We start from the raw sequence: 17542 nt of genomic DNA on the forward strand, positions 1-17542 counted from the left end.
GGCCTTCGTCTTCTTCAGCGGCCTCGACCCCTTCCACCCGGTGCGCTGGATGTCCAGTAGGTGCTCTGTCTCCCCCACCTCCCTCCGGGGCGGCGGTCGGGAGCGGGGGCAGGCGCGGGAACCGTGAAATGCGGCGGGCGCCGTGCCGCGAGCTGCGGCCGTTGCGAGGGAAGCAGCCTGGGAATGGGCTTTAAGCTTTGAAACGTCAGTTTCTGTGTTACTTATAACCATAACAGCCATAATTCTCCCTAGGTAGGAATAGCTGTTTCAAGCTCATGTAAGTGAGTATATCCTTCAGAGAAAAACTTACATTAAGTGACATAGTTCTCTATTCGAATTACTTGGACACGCTTCCCCTTTCTGCCCTGTGCGGCTGCTGTTTGCATAAAGAGCTTAAGTTTGCACTCTGGTGCAGTGAATCACAAGTGAAACTTCTGAAGCAGCCGCTCTGCACGGTGAGAATAACTTTCCCTAGAGTGCACGTGCAGAAAACTGAGAGATCTTTAGAGAGAAGTTTGATACCTGTGGTCATTTAACTGCTCCAGACAGGGAAACTTGATTTATTTCCTCCTTTGATTGGTTCTTTTGGGCTTTAAAAGCAATTTACTGTATAAGGAATTTCTTACCTATTAAGTGTGGCTTTATGGTTATAGCTTTTATTAAGTGAAGGAAAGCTGTGTTAGTTGAGCCATAACTTAATTAACTTCGAAAGATTTTTTTTTTTAAAGAAAATTCTGAGTGTTCACTTATGAGAAAACGAGTTATAAGGGTGTAAAATACTTTCCATGAAATATAAATATGCTTTTATGCAGAAATGTTATGCAGCTGGGCAGATCTGGTATGAGATTAGAGTCCATTGAACATTACTCCCCTTTATGCACCTAGTGGATTACTGCTGACTGCTTAAGCATTCTTTCCTGTTACTTAATACTGTTGTGTTACTGCAATCTTCTGAGCAATAATATTTTTTTTTTTTGTAGATTCTCTCAATGATTTATATACTTCCTGTGTCATCTTTTGTCTCATCCTTATGTCTATGGTTATAGTAGTAATAAGCATCTTCAACTTCGAATTTTATGCAGGTGGGTTATGTAAATTGCTGTGATACCTGAATTAAATAGGATGACCATTTAAAGAGATTTGTATTTACATTCAGTGTACTTAACATTGGTAGATTTCCTTTTCAATTAATATAGACAATACACAAAGCTTGTTTTTAAGTAAATAATTCCAGATTCTTATCTCTTGGCTGAGACCCTCTTAGCTGAGCCACTTTGTTGATTTCTTTATCATCTAGTGAATGATTCCAACTGTGAGAAGTTCTTTGGTGACAGTGCCTTTTTTTTTTCTTTCTAATGAAGGGTTTTATTAATAAGAAATGAAAATTCACATCCGGCTTTTATTTACAGTTGTGCCATCAATACCGTGCTCTCGATTAGCACTGATAGGAAAAATCATTCACCCTCGGCAAGTTATGCATTCGGTTGTTCATGCCATAATGGGAATGTTGGTTGCTTGGTGTGCTGCAGTTATGATGAAAGGGAAATTCCAGTTTCTTGCTGTGCCCTGCACACCTTCAGAAAGGTAATTATTTGTGTGTATTAAAGATAAATTATGCAAAGAACTTCTATTGTAAAATCTATTTACTGATGGCTTCTTTCAAACAAAAGGCTATAATTTGTGTACTATGAAAAATAAGCAATTATATGTTGATATCCTTTATTAGAGGGTAGGAAATACTCTCCTTTGTAAATGTTACAATGCACAGAGAAATAACTGGGCCAGAAGCTAAATTGCCAGGATTCTTAATGGAAAGTTGAATGATGGCAAATTTGTTGTCTCTTGAACTAAGTTTTGGTCTTCTGGTTAATGTGACATACTTCATAAATACCAGAAGCATCCTGATGCGTAAATTACAAAAGTAAGTGGTGGGATTCCTACTTAGAGAAGACTTACTTAATATCATTGTATGTACTGATCAGGAGAATAAAATCAAACTTCTGATTTGAACTTCCTAAGGCTAGAATGACTTCCTTTTTTTATAACTCAGAATTAATTCTAAGTTTTCTATTTTAGCCCAGATGATGCTCTTCCTCAGATGTGCCTAAATGAATGTCACCTCTTTTTTCTACTTTCGGGAGCTTTCACGGGATACAGTTATAGTCTTTTTTATCTTATTAACAATATGAATTATTTGCCATTTCCAATCATACAGGTAAGAGGTTTAAACGTCTTTGCAGAAAGACATGTCCAAGTAAATAAAAAATGCCTTGATTGTTTATATTTTTGAATATGGCAGTAGCAGCTGTCTGTTGGCATGCTTTCTCTAATAGATGAAGCGTACGCTCAGCTTTAAATGCCAGTAGTGTTCATATTCCTCCTTCATCCTCAACCCCTTTCAAATGAGCACAGAAATCCGGGATGCTGTGACTATAAAATTTAGGTCACTCTGATTCCCTTCAAAAGCTGGCTGTGCTGGACCATTGCAGAAAGTCAACTACAGGAAAGAAACAATATACACAAACCGAATGTTAACTTCAGGAACTGACAACAAGGGTCACCTGAGCTGAAAATCCTGAGCAGAAAAAAAAAGCACATTATCAGTTGTAACTAGGTACCAGATAGTTTAAAGTCTAAATAGCTTATTGGATGTTGAGCTTTAAACAAGATTCAAAGCTTGTTCATGTGAAATTCCATTCATTCCTTTGGAGGGGCTCTAGCAGTTCTACAGAAATCTGTACCAGTGTGAAATGATGAGGAGTGGCTTGTGAAACATCAGCTTACAAGTATTTCTTCTGTTGCTCTAACCTTACAGCACCCATTAGCTTTGCATGATTCCCAAATTTTCAAAGTCCAACCAATTTGACAAAAACTGTATTTAAACAAGGTTGGTTGTATTAATGTAGAACATTTAAGTCATGACCATTCAGTTTATCAGCAAACCAAGCATCGTTTTGGCAATGCTGTAGTTATAGTATTTTTAAAAATGATATTATTTGAATATTGTTAATTCTCCTTTTTCTTTTTTTTTTGTTTGTTTTTAAATGCAACTTAGCCAAGTAAAAACTTAAATCACTTTAGTTTCATTTGCACATAGTGTCATATGGGTGGCTTTCGTCATTTGGAAAGAGATATGATTTGTTTTTATGGAGAAAGGCATCAGTATTACACTGGTTTTCCTGCTTGGAGGATTACTGACTCTAACTCTTGTCTGAATTTTCTCTATGTTTTAATGGAACGCTTCTAATCTAAATGAAATCTAATAGATTAAATAGGCTACGTTTGTGGTTTTTTGTTTATTTTGCATTAGACAATGTTCTTCTAGTTTGTTCCCCTGTGTATAGAGTCAATTTACCCCATTCTCCATCTTCATACCGCTACAACTAGGAAAAGGGAGGAGAACTAGGTGATTATAAAATAGCAGAAAGAGACCAGGAGAATAAATAGTAGGTGTAACACACGGAATTGCCTTAAACTAAATATTCTTAATTTATGTAGTGTTCAGGTTTTCAAGTACTTTGTGTCTGTATGTTGTGTCCCCGCCCCCTTCATTGCTAGTGTTCAGGTTTTCAAGTACTTTGTTGTGTCCGTATGTTGTGTCCCCGCCCCCTTCATTGCTATGTTCTGTATGTGGAATACTAAACTAGGTTTTCGTTTGTTTTTAGCAATACAAATACTTACGTTTCAGAAGATCTTTGCCTCTCCTTGTTAAACGCAGTTGTGTGGAATCGCTGTATTTCGTTAGAAACTTCTGTGTGGCATATTACTTTTTTGGTAAGGCTACCTGAATTTTTTTATTATTATTATTATTTCTGTGTTTTGAAAACTTTAATTGTTTTAGTCTGTAATTTATGTTCCCTTTTTTCTTTAAATATTCCTACCCAAATATTTTTTAACATGGGTAAGCATCTTCATGCCTTGGACTGTTCCTTTGGTTGCCCAGTATTGGAAATACAGCATCACAGAACTGAGCCTGACATACCAGCAGTGGGCATGACTTCACTATATGTAATGTTTCTACATTATTTTTTTTTTTTTGTGAAAAACAGCACTTTGGCTTTATTCTCAATTGCTCATTATATTATTTGAAGGAAGCTGGGGAGACAAAGGCAGTATGGCTTCCTCCCATATGAAAATGGAAGTTTGGTCTTTAAAACTATGGTAAAAAAATAACTGTGTTGATGAAGATGATTGTACTGGACTTTCTAAAAATCAGGAGATTTTCATGTTGTGGTTGTAGTTATCCTCCTAAACGATGTCAAAATATGCTAGAATTGTTTCCACTTTATTTACATTAGGGGGTAAATTAGAAGTATAGTCGTTCTATATCAGTTTCCGTTAAGTCTTTAAAAGCACTCTGCTGCTACCTGAACTCTAGTGAAAATTAATATTGAATTGCTATTAACTGTCTTTTGTTAGTGAGGAAACAGAACTGAACACTGAGAAGCTAGCAATAAAAGATAGGGTCTACATCTCTCAATGTACAGTTGCTGGCCTGAAGCCTTTTTTTCCTTCTGTTCTTTCTATTTCTTTTAAAAAACACAGCACAACAAACCCAAAGGCAGTTGTTCCCTGGTGCACACATGTTACAAGACCAGTCTCTTGTCTCTATACATGCATTCTACTTTTGTCATCTTTTTGGCCTATCGCGTATATGTTTTGCAGTGTCGTATTTGTTTCAGTGTTTCTTTTTGCTCCCCTAGGTTATATCCCAAAGGTATGGATAAGTACCACAATGGATCTTCACATAGACAGGTAGGTGGCGCGTTGTGCTGCAAACTTGGGGAATATTGCCGATGGCTCCCTTTGCTAAGGAAGTCCAGCTTAGTAGTGGGCTCTGTGTGTGCAGCAGGACTCAGGTCCTTGCCTCCCTGCACAGAATGTGGGGAGCGTTGGGTCCTTCCAAAATGGAACCAAGATTGCGTTGTAGGAACCATCTTGTAGATAGTCATTAAGAAATCCTCTCCGTTTCCTTCATCTCCGTAAGTCTCTAAAGTATTAGAAAGGCAAATCTCTCCAAATTGCATACGTGTGTTTTGTCTGCCTTTCTGTGTTTTTTGGGAGGGCTTATTTTTGTTTTTGTATGGGTGCCATTTGTTTTAAAATAGAGAAACTGGAACCTTAATTGGCTGAAGCTGTAATCATTGTTATTTATTTTATATTTCTTTTCCTTAATTTCATTAATTTTTCTTAAGTTCATTTCATCACAGTTACTGAAAAATTAAAGAAATGGTATCTCAAACATCTTTAAGAAACTGTTTTTGCAAAAAAAAACCCCACAAACCAACTTTATTTTTGCAGTTATTGCTACTGTAACAGCTTACTATAGATATCTTCCATAATAAAAATACTTATATCTTCTTGGTTGTTTTATCTGCAGTAAATTGCATCCTCTTGACACTCTGACTGGCTTATTGGATCTCTCCTTGTTTTACCATGCCTGGTTATGTGGTGTATTTCTTCTGATTACCTGGTACATTGCATGGTTGCTCTTCAAAATCTATGCTACAGAGGTTAGTACTTAGTGACCATGCTAAAGGTGTAATATCAGTGTTTCACAGATAATACTTTATTTTCAAAATCAGTTTTACTAGGAAATGATGTGTTATGAATTCTTGAATTTTCAAAGCATGCATCACAGCTAATACCTGATAACTGAAGAGCTGAGAGAGGCCTGGGTGTTAACTGACCTTCTGTTTCTTTCCCTTTTAGCACAAGCTTATGCTGCTTACAAAATTAACGGGTTTACAGCAATGCTTTATTTCCACCTCTTCTTTTACTCCTCTACTTCTGTTTCTGTGTCCCCCTTCTCCTGTTTGTGTTTGTTGCTAAATCCGTGCAGATGTTGTTGGGGCCACCCTAACAAAGAACCACTTTGTGCTTCATGGAGTCTGCACGGTGTTCTTTGTCCTCTTTAGGTGTAAGGAGAGATGAGCCAGTGCAGGCCCATAGGTGCCAGGCAGAGGTTGCTAACTTGGTCTCTGCAGGTGTTTCCATGCAGTGATTTTTGTATTTGAGTGTGAGACTAGCTAAAGACCTGTGACAAACAGCTGCAGGTTACATGGGGAGAAAACATCCAGAAACTGCGTAGCTTTCAATCCAATTTTACAATAGGAAAGATAACAAAATGCTGTCCGTTTTCTGCGAGCTAAGCTCTAGAAATCTGATATTTAAGCAAACCATCAAAGTACACAGGTCTCCAAAGCAGAGACGTGTTAATCTAATTCAGGCTGCAGTATTAAAATAGACTTCAAGCAATCTTGGGAATTAAGACATTTGTACATTTTCATTCAATCATAAAGTTACAAATTATTATCACTAAAAAAAGACCGTTTAAATATATGATGAATCGTATTAGAATAAATGTGAGGCTATGATTGAACAAGGGGGAAAAAAAAGTCTTGCCAACAAAGAATTGGAGAAGACTTGATCTTTGACTAATCCAGATATTTCTTTGTAAGAATACAGAGGAAAAAATTATTCATCTAACTTCTTTTTTTTTGTTTTTTGAAAACATTACTGGACTGCAAGTTAATAGCAAAAAAGGCAAGGTTTAAATCCTGGACCAATGTTTTGGTGCAAAACGCTGTTACGGGATGAAATGGCATACAGTGCTTGTTGGAGTGTTGGCGTTAATTAAAAAGGTCTAGTTGTTGTGACTGCGCGGAGAAAAGATTAACAAAGAGTCAAGCATAACTGATGTAATGATGAATCAGAATCTGTAGATGGCTCCAACAATAGTTATGAGGTGTGAACAACCTTTTTCAAAGGATGGTAGTTGAAGCATCAGTGAACACTGTGTCAATGCCTGTAATTATTGTATTGCTTATAAAACCGTGGAAGACAAAAGAAACAACCAGCTGTGAAGGTATAAAATGGACCTTGCCCTTTTGACTGTCAAACACAAGATTTGTTTATCCATGTAATTTGGTTTTTATGAGCTAAAGCTCATAAACAGCTCCAAAACTGTTTGTAAATATTTGCGTGAGTGTTAACTGAAACATCGGGAAAGAAATTGTAAACTTAATCCACATGAAGTCACTTTATTAACACTTTGAAAGCAATTGCTACCTCAAATTTCAATTTTACAGTTGGAAACAGAGCAGAATAAAGCTATGAGTGCAGTAACACAAAACTGACAGGTAATCTGTGCCCAAACTGGTCCATGTTAAAAAGTGTTTAAAAAAAATAAATAAATGCAATGATACCATTTAAGAGCTGCTATTTACATTTTAAATGTTGTAGCCACAAGAACAGAAATTCTGTTAAAACACAGAATATGAATATCATGATGATAAGAATTCAGTAGTTTATCAGTGAAAAGGAAAAATTGAAAAAATCTTTTATTATTTGGTAATGGAACCTTCAGTTATTCACTAGAGTGCTATAGTGTTTAAGATAGACATAGTTTAAATTTCAGTCTTGTTTCTGAATGTGGTGTCACTAATTTTTTCCCCTGGGTATGTGGTTAGAGGAATTTCTTTTCATAATGATATGATGCCCTAGCTATGAATTATATGGGTACATGGAAGGTATTTGAAGATAAAGATATCTGGATTTTCTAAGATTTCTTAAATTTAAAGGTAAGGAGTAAAGTCTTTTGGTTTCTGTGTTATAAATTTCAGGCTAGTTTACAGTAAGTTGAAGTAATGGGGTTTGTGCTTTTGTAGTTCATCATTCATCTGACAAGTAACAGATCAGGTGTGGCCTTTCATAAGGTTTTCCTGTGTTTTGCTCTGTATAACACAACTTCTGATGTTTATATTTAGACGCATCATTTTCCTGTCCAGCCAACTTTTGCTGAGGAGACAGACCAGTGCCTGCCTAAAATCTTAACCAGCAATCCTCCCCCCATTATAAAGGTAATTGAATTTCCACCGTCTTCCCAGCTAGCTGCGTGCTGAGAAAGTGTTTCTCAAAGCATGCAATCAGATCTTGTAGGTGCTGGTTATTTTCACTGAGGTGCTGGTTCTTTAAAAAGCTGCCTCAGAACACTCAAGGAGGCAGTTACACAATGGTGAAAATTTGTTTAGTAGTGACATCTGCTGGTGTTCACCACACTGTTGCTTTAAGCTGGAGACAGGCTCCTTTAGTTAGACCTGAGATCTATTTGTCTGCAGCATATTAACATGTACTGATGCAAAAATAAAAGGTTAGTGACACTCATGTTTTCTTTTTTTTAAACTTGAAGTCTTGTCAGATAAGCAGGTGTTTTGTCAAACTTGTATACTCTTAATACTCTGCTCCTGCTACTTACATTTGAGTTCTTACAGGTGCGTTCTCTCTTTAAATTAAAAAGAAAAATTATTTCCATGTTTTTATTGGAAGTTGGGTTTCTTTTTTTAAAAAGACAATACTAAAAAGCAACTTAAAATCCAAGAGTAAAGACAAGTAATTTTGGTCTGACTATGGTAAACAATGGGGTTTACTGATTATAATACTCAGAAATTTGAGACCTTATATAAGAAATATTATGTAATTAAAGATAAGAATATTTTCGACATGCAAAATCTACTTTTACTGATTTTACCAATCTCTGATAAGACTGGAGATATACTAGGCTGCAATCCATTTGAATCCTTTTTTAAGCTTTTTGCTGCATTATCAAAGGATGGGTGAGGAAGGGTCAAGGACGGCATTGTTAAAAATAGAGGAAGTCTTCATTTATGATCCCAGCTGTTACTGAAGTGTCTAATTTATAATTGGGTCTTGCATAGTGTGAGAAATCTGTTTATTTTTGGTTTGCCACGTTAACTACGTAATCACATGGAAATGCAGTACTAGGTCCAGTACTGTATGGCACATTGTGTAGTTGAGCTCTGGCTTGCAAAAAACAGTTATTTCCTTTTGCGTCTTAGCCTCTTTGTTTGAGCTGTTAGCTGTTAAGATGAAAAATAGGGTTAGATCTTCCTTAGCTCCAAAGAAATGACACATTAGTAAATTTCTCTGAAACTCTTACTAACTGATTAGTCCCATCCAGAGTGGTTCTAGGGCTGTGTGCAGTCATTTGCCTCCTTTCTTTTTCTGTTATGTGGCTGGTGTGAGTCTGTGTGAACTCATTCTTTGTTAGGGATTGCTTTTGTATGGACAACTACATATTTTTAAGGAAATACATTGGCCTTTGCATGCACTGAAACACTTTCCTTTCTTTGTAGTTTTTAGCCTTACAAGACTTGATGTTACTTTCCCAGTATTCTCCCGTTCGACGCCAGGAAGTCTTCAGCCTTAGTCAGCCAGGTAATTATAAAAAACATTCCATGTTGATTCTTTTTCTTTTTTAAAAAAAATGTTAGTCAAATGCTTGTAGAAGCTATTTAACACTGCAAGACATGCTACATAAGCCAGGAGACCTCATCCCTATAGTCCCTTTTCCAAAAGGATGCATAATTATCTATATTCATATTGTTTCATCTACTAAACTCAACAAATTCAGATGACTGTTGTTTGATTTAAATGGCAGCCATGAGGAAACACAGGTCTTGGGATATTGAAAGCAGGGTCCTCTTGACACCAACAGTCAAGTAGTCCAAAGTGAATAATCAAACAGATGTGTATGAAAGCCTAACGATCAGATGTGAATGAGGTGAAACCAAGCCTCAATAGTGAGTCACCACTAGAGCTGTGAAAGCAAACAATGGCTGTAATTACAATTGGTGTTGAAGCCTCTTGCTATGTACAAAGATATGGCAGAGAAGGTCAATTAAAACTGCTTAAAAGCCTTCAGGAACTTTTTGTTACACCTCATCAGGAATTCTAGTGTTTGTACGACTTCAAAACTGTTTACCATCACTGTTGATATTACTTTGTTCATTTTAGTTGTTTAGTGATTACAGATCTGATGGGCTGAACTGCCTATGTTTCCTGCTTGCTTAGTGGCTTTCACTAAAGTCTTTTTTTAAGAGTTAGCCATTGGCAGGAGGATAGAGCGTGTCAGTGTTTACATCTTCCTCTCAATACAAATAAACTGTCACAGTGAAAATGCACTGTGTCTTTTTAGAAATGGAGTGGTACTATAATCTCTGAAGCTTATGCTGAGAGCACATAGGCGTTGTCAGAATAACCCAGATGCTCATGCTTCTATCTAAACTTAGCTACTGTGTTTCCTTTTTGCTGTCAGAATAGATAGAAGCATGAGCATCTGGGTTAAACTTAGCTACTGTGTTTCCTTTTTGTGTGTGTTCCGCTAGGTGGGCACCCGCACAACTGGACTGCCATATCAAGGGAGTGTTTGAGTCTTCTGAGTGATCTGACCAAGAGGTTGATCACACAGCAGGAAGCTGCAGCAGCAAATGGGAGAGCAAAGCAGCCAGCAAGAGAGCTGAAAGTATCTCCACAGACTCCAGGTATGGGAGGGAAACACTCATAATCGTTTGTAAAGCATGAAAGTACCAACAGATTACACAGGTACGTTGGTCTCAATTCAGTTTTATGGGGAAGATGAGTCACAGGGTTTTCTGCAAATAAATGCAAACAAAAAAAGTCTCTCCGCCAATTTCATTTTAGGTATTCTTGTTGAAATAATCCCAAAGTAAGTAGAAAACTTGGAACGATTGTTTACTCAGTTTGTTTACTTTGCATGATGTTATGTTCAATACAGGATTTTTTCCACACTTTCATGACTTGCAAGTCTAATTATTACAGTTTTAGTACGTGATTGAACCCAGTACAGGCAGAACTAAAGTCTTGCCAAGAGATGCTTTGTAATTTGCATAGCTGCTCTTATGATTAGTTTAAGGTGGTAAAACTAGTTTTTATTTTGTTGTTGTGGGGATTTTGTATGTGTTTGTGTGATTCACTCATATTGCTGTAGAATAAGAAAATCCAGTCTGACTCGGGAGCTATGTGCAGCCTGCTAGCATTTCGGGTGTTTTACATGCCAGTCGTAGGCATCATTCCTGGCAGCAGAGCTGTGTTAGCACAAGGGGTGCCAGGTAATTGAATCCCGTAGCAGTCGGTGCCTAGGATACAAGTGCCCTGGGAACAGCAGGGCACTGTTGGTATGTCAGAGGTGAATTTCTTCTAGTGCTGCTATTCCTTCGATTTTGTGGCTGACATGTCTTTTCTTCCATACCAAGCAGAATCAAAGAATTGCCGTTCTATAGGTAGCCTTTTTCTAGTACTTAATCCTAAAAACACACTTTGACACAGCCTTGTGTAGATATATACCAGGGTGTAGTAATGCTAGCTAGCAAAAGGAGAAAAATAAATCCACAGGGATCCTTCTCATCACTTACTGTTCTTAACTGATGAACTTTTAAAACACTTCATGGTCATGTGGAAGTAGACTTCTTTGCAAAACCACAGTGGAAACAATGTCCTTTAATAAAAGCTCTAATGATAGAGAGGTGGTTGAAATAGCAATCAAATAAAAGACGTTTGTTATTTCATATATGCCAGACTTTGTCTTCATGCAGCGGTGTTGTTTGTCATTAGGAGCTGTTGTGGCAGAAGACATGTCTTTCCAGTCACAGAGGTCTAGTATTGTTCCCAGAGCCTCCATGTCTTCGCTGGTTAAACCATCCCTGATGCCTTTAAAGACATCGCCTGGGTCTGATACTGGTTCGCCTTTCAGCTCATCTGCTTTAAATGGAAAGATGGGAATTCTGGATGTAAACTCTCCTTGGCATGGATCAGTCCAGAGTCCTCATGTTATGAGAAGGCGACCAAAGCTGTGGACATCAGGTTCAGGTAGAGAATTATCCACAACACTGTTCTTAGCCTTGTAGCCATAAATGTAGTAGGCATGTCAATAGAGATCTGTATCTTGATGATTGAAGTGACAGCGACCAGTTTTTCTGAAGATGCTGTGTTTCTCTTGTAGATCTGCAAATGAATGGTTCCCACCACGAATCCTTCCCGGTGCTCTCTGCTGCAAGAGTTGGCAGTGAGGCAGTACAGCCAGGTTTTATTTACACCTGGCTTCAGAACAAGCAGGAACAGGTAGAGTAAAAGTTGCAGTACAGATAGGTTGCAGCCAGTGCAGCTTACATGTTTTCTCTTCTGAAAGAACTTTCCATTTTTGTTAATTAATACTTCCTTCTCCAATTAGCTTACATAATAAAAATCTTTCCCACCCACCCACAGTCCCTTTATACTGTGAGAAGATGGTAGGGTTGAGGAGGGCCAACTGTGCAACTTTCAGATAAATACAGATTACATTTTTAACCTTCTTTTGTTTCTTTTCAGATAAAAAGCTTCTTGTCAAAACGAGTGCTGATAATGTATTTCTTCAGCAAGGTAATCATGATCTTACGTTTTGTGACTGAGCAGCATGGACCAGAAGTGCATGAGTGTATGGGTTCTCCTGTGGCGCTGTGTACATTTTGCATATAGTAACACTTCTAAAACCTTTCTTTTAACCTAAGGTTTTCCATAAGTACAACTTCGTACTTACTGTGAGTTTCATAGCAGGAGTATCCCATACCTGCATAAAAAAAGAATAATAATACTTGTTTAAACTCATCTGGTTATAAACTGCATTTTGCTTAAAGCATTGTGTACTAGTAAAACACAACTGAGAACTTAAATGCAATTGTCTCAGTATACTAATTGTAAGGTGACACAGCTTCCAGTTAATCTTAAAATTCAGATAACTGCTTTTTGTTAGGTCAATGTACCAAATAAATTCTTTGTAGTTTTCCTTTGTGGGAGAAGTGGTAGCTAGAGTGTTGGGAATTTCTCCTTATGAAATACTGGTACTAATATTCCTACTACTTTTCAGGTGAACTTGCAGACTTAAAGAAAAGTTTCATAGTGTTTACACAGAAAAACAATTGGGTATTTTTGCTTAGCATAATTGACCGATAACTTGGTTACGTTTTACAGAAGCATTCCCCTCTAGTTTAGGTCTTTGTTTTTCAGGGATTTAAATGTTTCCTGCAAGTAGAGATCATATTTTTATATGCAGATCTCTTTTGTGTATGTGGTAATGGTTTATGCTTACAGCAGTGGTTTATGCTTTCAGCAGTGTTTTCTGATCAGTTGGAGCTGGTGAGGGGTCTGGAGAATAAGTCTTATGAGGAGTGGCTGAGGGAACTGGGGGTTGCTTAGCCTGCAGAAAAGGAGGCTGAGGGAGACCTTATCACTTTCTACTACCAAAAGGGAGGTTGTAGAGAGGTGGGGTCGACCTCTTCTTGCTAGTGACAAGCAATAGAACAAGAGGAAGTGGTCTGAAGTTGCGCCAGGATAAGTTTAGGATGGATATTAGGAAAAAGTTCTTCACAGAAGGGGTTATTATGTATTGGAACAGGCTGCCCAGGGAAGCGCTTGAGTCACCATCCCTGGAGGTATTTAAAAGACGGGTAGATGTGGTGCTGAGGGACATGGTTTAGTGGTGGTTTTGGCAGTGTTAGGTTGGTGGTTGGACTTGATGATCTTCAAGGTCCTTTTCAACCTAGGTGGTTGTGACTGGAGCAGAGACCAAGGCAAGCAAGATAATGAAATAGGCATGGGAGAATTGTGTTGCCTATTTAGCACTTGAAAACTAGTTACTAGTTAGCTAATTTTTTGGTGGCTTTTTTTTTTTTTTTGCATTCCCAATCATAGCTATGGCTTTGTGGGCAGCTCCTGTCCAAAAAGAATTTTAGTTTCGTAAAAGATGAGATTTTTCTGGGTATTTCCTAAGATCTGTCAGCCTTCAGCTCTTTTCTGGGGGGAGGGAGATGACCCCATCAAATGTGCAATACCTTAATTGAAACCTGCAAATCTGCTGATATTGTTTGTAAAGTGCACTGAGAATGCTTTGATTTCTTCTCAGCACCCCGAAGCCTCCATCCAAGCTGTCTTCTCTGATGCCCAAATGCACATCTGGGCTTTGGGAGGTAAGAAGTTTCTATTCCCTGGTGATCCACTTTGTTGGCTTATGGAACTATTAACGAAAAGGATCTAATTCCAGCTTTCTGGGGCTGTGTGTTTTATAAATGTAATGAAAGAAAAATCTCGGAACCAATTTTGACAAAAACCTGACTGCATTTCAGATACCAACATGAATAAAGGTTTAATGCACTGGTTAGTTTTGAGATCCCACTTGAGATATCTTAGTTTGTGGTTTGTAGAGGTTTGGTAGAGATTCCTAAACTTGATTTCTGTTGCTTTTCTCCCACGTGAAGCCATGTATGACTTGTACTTCACACACACACACACCCCCCCCACCCCGTAACAGATTTATGATGTCTTTTTACAACAGCTTTTCTGACTGAAGGTTCTGAGTCTTTCTCTGTTACTCACGGAGAGTTGAGGCAGGGAGGCACTCAGGTAGTAACTTAACAAGTAAATGGAAAAAGATGGCCTGCAGAGAATTAAAAGAACAATGACAGTATGTGGTTGCACTACGGGATTTTCTTGTTTGTTTCAGACTCATGAGCAAATACCAGTATTGATGGAATCTTTTGTTAGATTTGACTTTGCAAAAGTTGATCTTTTTCCTAGGTTAGATATTTTATGGGCAGATACGCCGGGCTGTGTCAGACTGAAGGTGATGAGTTGGGATGTATAAAGTCAGGAGATGGGAATCACACGTACAGTTTGCAGAAAAGCAGAGATACCATTTGTGTTTTAACTAATGGCAGAGGGCTAGGCTATTTTTTAAAAATATGATAAACAAGTAAACTGAGAAGGGACCTAAAGCTAAATCAAGGTTTCCTTCAAAGTAGTAGAGAGTTCTCTTCATACAAGCTGAACAAAGAAAGTTAAGTGATCTGGGAATGTTTGTTTATGGCCAGAAGAATTGTTAAATAGGTCCTGTCTCTTGGTTGATGTCAGGTATGGCTCTGATCAGAGCAGTGGAAAGAGGAAGCCAATGCTTTTTAAAAAATTTATTTTATATATAATCTCTCTTGCCTTATCATCGACCTCGAACTATTGTACACCTGTCAAACAAGTGACTGGTTTAGTCCTGAAGCAAACCAAAGCTGAGGTATCTGTCATCTGGCTGCAGTAATTGTGAAGAATTCCATCACACTAGTAGAATCTTCAGGCAAAACCATAATCTTTGCTAATGCTTTAGAAGGTGAGAAGTCAGTAATTATAGCAAACTTCTGTTTTTTGAAGGTCTGTCTCATTTGGTAGCAGCCTCCTTTACTGAAGACCAATTTGGAGTCGTCCAAACTACACTGCCAGACATCCTAAATACTTTACTGACTCTTCAGGAGGTAAAAACTGTTAACTTTTCCTTACTGCAGTACCAGTTTAGGAGAAGAGAAGGGGTTTTGTTAATTTTATATTTTGACCTTGCTGACCAGTCGTAATATTCAAGTTACCACTTGTAAATGGCTTCTCTTCTGCAGTTAATCTAAACAAAACAGCTAGTTGCCACTATGTGCATTGTGAAACAGCTGAATAAAAACTTTGTTAGTTTGTTTTAAAATGTAGAAGCAGGAAGTGTGTTTTTAGTGAAATGCTTAATTAAAAAAAAAAAAAGGTACTTTGTGCTCAGTTAAAGACCTTATTTCAGGGATGCAGCAATTATAATACTATATTTTATGCATAGTTACGACTTAATCTTTCTTTGGTTGTACAGAATTCTTTGTGCAACTTGGAGACATTGCAAATCACAGGAGATAAGATCTGTGTGGTGTTTCTCTACTAATATTAAGACATTACTCTCAAATTACTGATGTTTGTAATGTGTATTTGAAAAAAAAAAAAAAATCCAGATTTGTTTCCAAGGCCATGCGTGTCCTATCGACATAATCATTTTACACTGCCTTAATGGAGATTCTTGGAAAGAGTTTAGAGGTTATTAAAGTTCTTCAGTGTAAGTCATCTATTCCAAGAACAGGCACCAGGGGAAAAAAAAAAAAGCCAGTGCCCTTGTTTCTGAAAGAAACAAGTCATAATATGGGACAGAATTGTATTTCTACTACAGTGTATGCTGCGGTTAGCATTTAAGACTCGTTAATAGAGAATCTTATTTCACAGAACTTGGTTCTGTGTTCACACTGATGACCAGGAAATGTGAGGTCAAGCTCAGTCTCCAATACTTTTTTGGGTGTCTTGGAATTTCTGAACTCGCACTTTCATTTTGCTATGTTTGACATAAAGATACTGCTAGTTACATTATGAAATAATTGCACAGACGAAACAAGTGCATTTGTGTTTTTCTCAATCAGGTTGTAGACAGATATTTCAAACTGCCTCATGTTTCCAGCAAGCCCCCCAGGATTTCAGGAAGTCTGGACACATCCTACAAAACGCTACGATTTGCACTTAGAGCATCTCTGAAAACAGCACTATACCGGATAACTACTGTCTTTGGAGAACACTTAAAGTAAGAACTTTTCCATGATTGCTTGCTTGCTAAATTTGGTTATAATTAATGTTATTGTAGGACCTGTGAAAGGGAAGTTTGAGCAAAAACCCTTTCACATTGTCATTCTTACATAGTAGTTTAGTATTTTGATTTGTGGAACCATAAATTCTTGTGTAGGTATTTCCCCTCCCCGCCTTGAGAAATTTATTATTCGTAAATTTCTGGGCAATTTTACTTCATGACTTTTCATAAACTCTTTACAAGCAGTCCATGAATGCCACTTGTTTAAAAAATCTTCGCTATTGAAAAGAAAGTAAACCAACTGGAGACAATTGTCTGTTCTGTAAGGGAGAGAATCCTGAGAATCCTATGAAGAGTCCAAGTAATCAAATTCGCTTGCTTCTTGGTTGTCTGATGGCTCTTTCTCAGCTCCTGTCACAGCAGGCAGACTTTCATACTTGGCCTCTGCATATGCGGGACTGAAACTTCCTGCGGTATCTGCCCATCTCTCTCTGTGGAGATGAAATGTTACTCAGTTTGGAAGTGCTAGATATAGAAAAGAGAATTTTAAGAGATTCTTTCTGACCTAAATCATTGTTGCAAGTTAAACAATTGCTTTTGTGTGTTTAAAGGTATGGAAATGGGCTGTGATTCTAGGGACAAGTGTGTTAGTAGTGGAAGCTGTTCGAAGTAAGAATCAACAGTTTTAAGGGTTAATATACTTTTTGACTTTTTCTTGGAATGTAGGTTTTTTTGTACAGCTGGGTTTTCTAAAATTTAGCTCCACTGTAATTGTTGATTTCAGTGTATACTTAATTTTAGCATGAGGCTTTATTTTTGTGATGTATTGCATTTACTGTAAAAATCTTATGTTCTGCATTTGCTGTTTTTAGTGCGGTGCAAGTGTCTACGGAACATAAGAAAAGACTTCAGCAATTCCTGGAATACAAAGAATAAATAACACATTTTGATGCAGCTACATCTTTTTTTTTTTTTTTTTTTCCCCAACACTCTTGGTAAGAAGAAACTGGGACTAATGAGCCTTTTAATCTTGGCTTTTTGGAAAAGCATATGGGAGTGGAAGTTACAGAACAAAACTCTTAGAGCTGTCGAAGAGCTCTTCCGGGTTTGGATCATCTTTTGTATAATAAAACTTTCTTAAAATTCATTTTGCCTTTTTTTTAATATCACTTACAAATGAGAAAGTGTCAGTTCTTATTTGACGTAAGGCTGTGACATTTGAGATTAGCAGAGTTTCTTTGCCACTCAGACCCTTCACTGCTTTTCATGATG

At 37.5% G+C, this 17542-nt stretch overlaps 1 protein-coding gene across 1 annotated transcript; it reads left to right on the plus strand.

Moving 5' to 3' along the window:
• Window positions 1–7: 7 nt before the first annotated feature.
• Window positions 8–17417, plus strand: NDC1 (NDC1 transmembrane nucleoporin). The gene is made up of 17 exons (XM_009884607.1): window positions 8–56; window positions 981–1082; window positions 1410–1584; window positions 2077–2215; window positions 3666–3774; window positions 4704–4755; window positions 5381–5513; window positions 7770–7862; window positions 9156–9237; window positions 10188–10343; window positions 11434–11688; window positions 11822–11940; window positions 12187–12237; window positions 13757–13820; window positions 15049–15149; window positions 16110–16267; window positions 17143–17417. Exons 1-17 carry the CDS (start codon window positions 50–52, stop codon window positions 17204–17206), a joined length of 1860 nt encoding a protein of 619 aa, XP_009882909.1. The 5' UTR covers window positions 8–49; the 3' UTR covers window positions 17207–17417.
• Window positions 17418–17542: the final 125 nt, after the last annotated feature.

This window comes from Charadrius vociferus, unplaced genomic scaffold (assembly GCF_000708025.1).
Source record: "Charadrius vociferus isolate BGI_N301 unplaced genomic scaffold, ASM70802v2 scaffold163, whole genome shotgun sequence".
Classification (NCBI taxonomy): Eukaryota; Metazoa; Chordata; class Aves; order Charadriiformes; family Charadriidae; genus Charadrius; species Charadrius vociferus.